The sequence below is a fragment of the Pelobates fuscus genome, chromosome 5 (genome assembly GCF_036172605.1).
Source record: "Pelobates fuscus isolate aPelFus1 chromosome 5, aPelFus1.pri, whole genome shotgun sequence".
In the NCBI taxonomy this organism is placed as follows: domain Eukaryota; kingdom Metazoa; phylum Chordata; class Amphibia; order Anura; family Pelobatidae; genus Pelobates; species Pelobates fuscus.
In genome coordinates, this window is record NC_086321.1 from 175853493 (window position 1) to 175858465 (window position 4973).

General features: G+C 44.1%; 1 protein-coding gene across 1 annotated transcript; it reads left to right on the forward strand.

The window, feature by feature from the left end:
• Nucleotides 1-472: 472 nt before the first annotated feature.
• On the forward strand, nt 473-1535 carry LOC134612675 (cytochrome b-c1 complex subunit 9). The gene is made up of 2 exons (XM_063457094.1): nt 473-679; nt 1314-1535. The coding sequence occupies exons 1-2, from the start codon at nt 542-544 to the stop codon at nt 1356-1358; spliced, it is 183 nt and encodes a 60-aa protein (XP_063313164.1). The 5' UTR covers nt 473-541; the 3' UTR covers nt 1359-1535.
• Nucleotides 1536-4973: the final 3438 nt, after the last annotated feature.

Genomic DNA, 4973 nt, shown 5'->3' on the forward strand with positions numbered 1-4973 from the left:
ATCGGTGAGGAAGGGGAATCAGCTGGATCCTGTGCTGCACATGCGTGCTAGCACTCCTGCTACTCCTCCACAGCCAGGTCCTGGAAGGTAAGTAAAACTAGTTTTACACTTTCATTATAGTTAGTGCATTCACTTAGGCTTAGGCACACGGGACATTTAGGGTTACTGTCAGGGTTCAAATTAGGGTTAGGTAAGTGATTCTAACCTCTCTTACTCTATTCTTACCCTAACCCTTGGGGTAAGGGTTAAAATAAAGTGTGAGAAATCACTATTTAGTGATATTCCCCTAATGTGAAATGTCGCTAAATATGAACAAGTCCCTAATCTGAACCCTAACATTAACCCTAAATGTCCCATGTCCTAAGCTCAGTGAATGCACTAACTATAATGAAACTGTAAAACTAGTTTTACTTACCTTCCAGGACCTTGCTGTGACGGAGCAGTAGGAGTGCTAGCACGCATGTGCAGCACAGGAAATTTGCTGGAACACCGGAAGTGACGCAGTAGGTGTGCGTCTTCGTGCTGCCAGCGGTCGTGCAGGATGGCGCTTAGCTCGCTGTACCGGTCTCTGTTCCGCCGGACATCCACCTTCACGCTGACCATCGTGCTCGGGGCCGTGCTGTTCGAGCGGGCCTTCGACCAGGGAGCGGATGCTTTTTACAGTCACCTAAACCAAGGGGTGAGTACGGCGGCCAAGGACACGGAGGGGTCATCGGTAGCACAGACATGGCTGGACCGGCAGTAACCGGGAAACGGGGGGGACTACAGCAGGGCAGCCACGGAGCTGGAGGGACGTGCGGTCACACCGTGCTTAACCCGCGTTATGCTGGCTGGATAGCAAGTATCAGGCTGAGAGAGAGAGAGACAGACTGAGGGTGACAGGCGCTGCCGGGCCGGCGATATCACATAAAACACAATGAAGCTCTCCCTTCACGGTTAATATCACTCACACACTGTGCACTCACTACACCGCACATGGGTTTACAATCACCTTGCATGTCACTTCTTAAACACTTCTTGTAAATGTTAAAACATTCTTTATTGCAAATTCTGTTTAATCTCGAATTTCTTATCTCCTTCTCTGTTAATAGCCACACTACATGCTTCCTGTAAAGCTGCTCAATTATTTTTTTCGATTGGTGTTTAATTTCATTGTAGAGCCTGCAGCGAGGATAGTGATGAAACACTTTTTCAGTAATGCTCAATAACTTTATTATCCCTGATGTATAAGCTGTTTTTCGTTTGAGCTTTGTGGTGTAAATATACTGTGAAAGAATGGGGATGATTTTTTTTTTAATTTTCTTTTTTTATAGAAATTATGGGAACACATCAAACACAAATATGAGCAAGAAGAATAACGTTGCAGTGACAAGTGTACGGATCCTCATGTACTGAACTGCATGTGCCTGCTGTTCAAACAAGTATGGCAGAGAGATTGAAAATTACAGACTTGATTCCTGCATCTTGGCGGATGTCTTCTTTTGTGTATTTATCGTGCTTAAACTATACACCTGTTTAATAAAATACATTTTAAAAACAAAGTTTGGAGTGCTTGTACTTGACACAATTAATTGTTGTGTGTTTGACATTTCTATCTCATTGTTGATACTTAAAGGGACACTATAGTCACCAGAACAACTGCAGCTTAATGTAGTTGTTCTGGTGAGTATTCTTATTGCCTGCCAGCATTTTTATGCAAACACTGTCTATTCAGAGAAAAGGCAGTGTTTATATTGCCTCCTAGGAACACCTCCAGTGGCTGTGCTGCACAGTAGGCAGCACTGCCTTTCAACGGTTCATTTCCATGCTCTCCATGGAGATGCTGATTGGCCAAAATAGCCTTTGGTCGTTCCTTCCTGATTTCAGCAAATCAGTTGCTTTCCCATAGGGATTGGCTAAAAAAGAGATTCTGATGTCACCAAGGAGGCTGATTGTGGCGGGGCCAGTGCTGGAAATAAGGTAAGTTTTACTACCTTCTAAGGGGGGGGGCAAGTCACCTAAATGGTGGACTAAACACCATAGGTCAGGAATACATGTTTGTTTTCCTGACCCTATAGTGTTCCTTTTAAACTTCCTGGCACTATAGTATTAATAGGTCCCCACCCTCTTGCCCCCCCCTCCTGCCGGGCTGAAAGGGTTAAACACTTACCCTTCTCCAGTGCTGGGAACTCTCCTTCGGACGTCATCGGCTGCATGCGCTGCAAGAGCCGCGCGTGCAGTCAGTTCATAGGAAAGCATTCTCAATGATTTCTTATGGACACTGGCGTCTTCTCACTGTGAAAAACACAGTGAGAAGCGCCTCTAGCGGCTGTCAATGAGACAGCCACTAGAGGCTGAATTAACCTTAAGTAAACACAAGTTTCTCTGAAACTGCTATGTTAACCCTAGATGGACCTGACACCCAGACCACTTCATTAGGCTGAAGTGGTCCTTTAAGCATATGGAATGTGTTTTGCATATCAAACAAGTTCTTCAAACCTCAAAGTTGTGAGCATACCCAAAATTCAGCATCAATCATGTAACCAGGGTCCTATTATTGCTTCCAACTGTGTCTATCAGTCTGTTCTGTGTTCTCTTTCAGGCTTGATAGTTGGTGTTTTTAGATTTTTAGTGGCTTTTAGGATACCATCAGATTCTTCCAAGTGGTCTCTGACAAGGACTATGTAAGCTGTAGTTTTGGTGGTAGATAAAAGGGGGGAAAAGGTACTTTAGCACTACACTTGTTGGCATTTTTAGTGTCATAGTAACCCTGGAAAGGAAGGGCCGGTGAAAAAAACCAAAATACCCATGCAGCTGCCAGTTTGTCCCTGTAAATATGTTTGGTGCAGAAACATCTGAGGGAAGGTTTGAATGGCCTATATTAGATTGTCTGTCACACAAGTTGGGACACTCACTTGAACTAGTGGAAACCATTATCTGCTTGAGTTTCTTCCAATCTGCTATCATCATCCTGATGAAAGTCTGTGATACAGACTGAAACGTTGAATTTTATTTTGAGCTAATAAAAGCTAAGTTTTATTCATTTGATTTGGAAGTCCCTGGAGTGCTATCTTGTACTTTTGACTGTGTGTGTATATATATATATATAAATAAATATATATATATGTGTGTGTGTGTGTATATATAGTGAGAGAGAGATCAGCTCTATCCACACCAGGAAAGGAACATTCAGATTACTCTGGCTACCACGTATGTCCTGATGTTACATTTGCCCAACATCAAGGGGATGTTACTATTACCCAATTTTATGGTACTCATTTTATGTCCCTCGGAAGGATGAAGGGCTGAGTCAACCTGCACAAGTGTGATAATTCAGGATCAATTTCAAATTTAAAAATAGCTGAACTAGTATAAATCTCAAAATCAGCTAAATTTTCAGTACAGCTACTCTGGCTTTGAATTTAAAATTCTCTTACAATTCACACGTTCGCAAATAACTTTGTATGGTTTTCTGTGCAGAGTGAAGCAGGAAAGACCACAGAGGCTAATTGAGCCAGCCACATGTGATCTGTATATACATCCTCTAGGGCGGTAATGCTGAAAAGGTAGACCCCCCCAAATGTTGTAGAACTACAACTCCCCTGTGGCTTTGTATGTCTTTGTAGTTCTGCAACCACCTTCTACAATTCCACCCTCTCCTCTCAACTAGACATCATGGCATCATGTACGTTTAAACGCCACAGGCGCACCCAACAACAACCCTGGCACACCAAGCTCACTCAATACCTCCAAAAATGCTCCAGAACTGCTGAATGCTGTTGGAGAAAGTCTCACTGTGCGTCTGACTTTCTCCACTATAAATTTATGCCAAGCTCATACAGCTTGGCTCTTTCCTCTGCAAAAGTTAATTACTTCAATACCCTCATAACCACACTCTCCCGCGAACCCAAACGACGATTTCACACATTTAACTCTCTTCTTCGCCCTGATGTTCCTCCTCCACCTACTAACTTGACCACCTCAGACTTTGCAACTCACTTCACTGACAAGATCTCTACAATCAGAGAAGAGATCTCTCATCTTCCCCTTCAATACTTCCCCTAACTTCACTCCCTCTGCTATGTTCATTCGCACCCGCTACATTGCAAGAGGTTTCTGCTCTGCTCCAGTCCTCCCGCCCCACCACCTGCTCCCTAGATCCAATTCCCTCGCATCTCATCCGTACTCTGTCTTCTTCTCTTTCTCCACCTCTCACTAAAATTCTCAATCTCTCTCTCTCCTCTGGTATATTTCCATTGCCCTTCAAACATGCAACTGTAACCCCAATTCTAAGAAGTCCAATCTTGACCCTAACTCCCCATCCAACTATTGTCCTATCTTGCTCCTTCTTTTTGCATCCAATATCCTTGAAAGAATTGTGTATGCGAGATTGAAAGACTTCCTCGAGTCCAACTCTCTGCTAGACCCGCTTCAGTCTGGTTTCCGCGCTAAGCACTCTGTGGAAACGGCACTGACCAAAGTATCCAATGATCTACTTGCTGCAAAATCTCGTGGACACTACTCTATCCTAATTCTCCTTGACCTGTCTGCGGCTTTTGACACTGTTGATCATCAACAGCTTCTTCTCATCCTCCGCAATATCGGACTACAAGATATTGCTCTCTCCTGGTGCTCCTCCTACCTCTCCCAGCACTCTTTCAGTGTTTCTTTCTCTGGCTCTGCTTCTTCTCTCCAACTCCTCTCTGTTGGTGTCCCCCAAGGTTCAGTCCTTGGTCCCCTACTGTTCTCCATCTATACTGCCTCCCTTGGTAAACTCATTAGCTCCTTTGGCTTCCAATATTATTTCTATGCGGATGACACGCAAGTCTATCTGTCCTCTCCTGATCTCTCCCTGTCCCTCTTGACTAGATTCTCTGACTGCCTCTCTGCTGTTTCTAACTGGATGGCTGCCCACTTCCTTAAACTAAACTTGACCAAAACTGAAATTCTGGTCTTTCCTCCCTCAAGTGTTGTTACTCCTGTGTCTGTCTCCC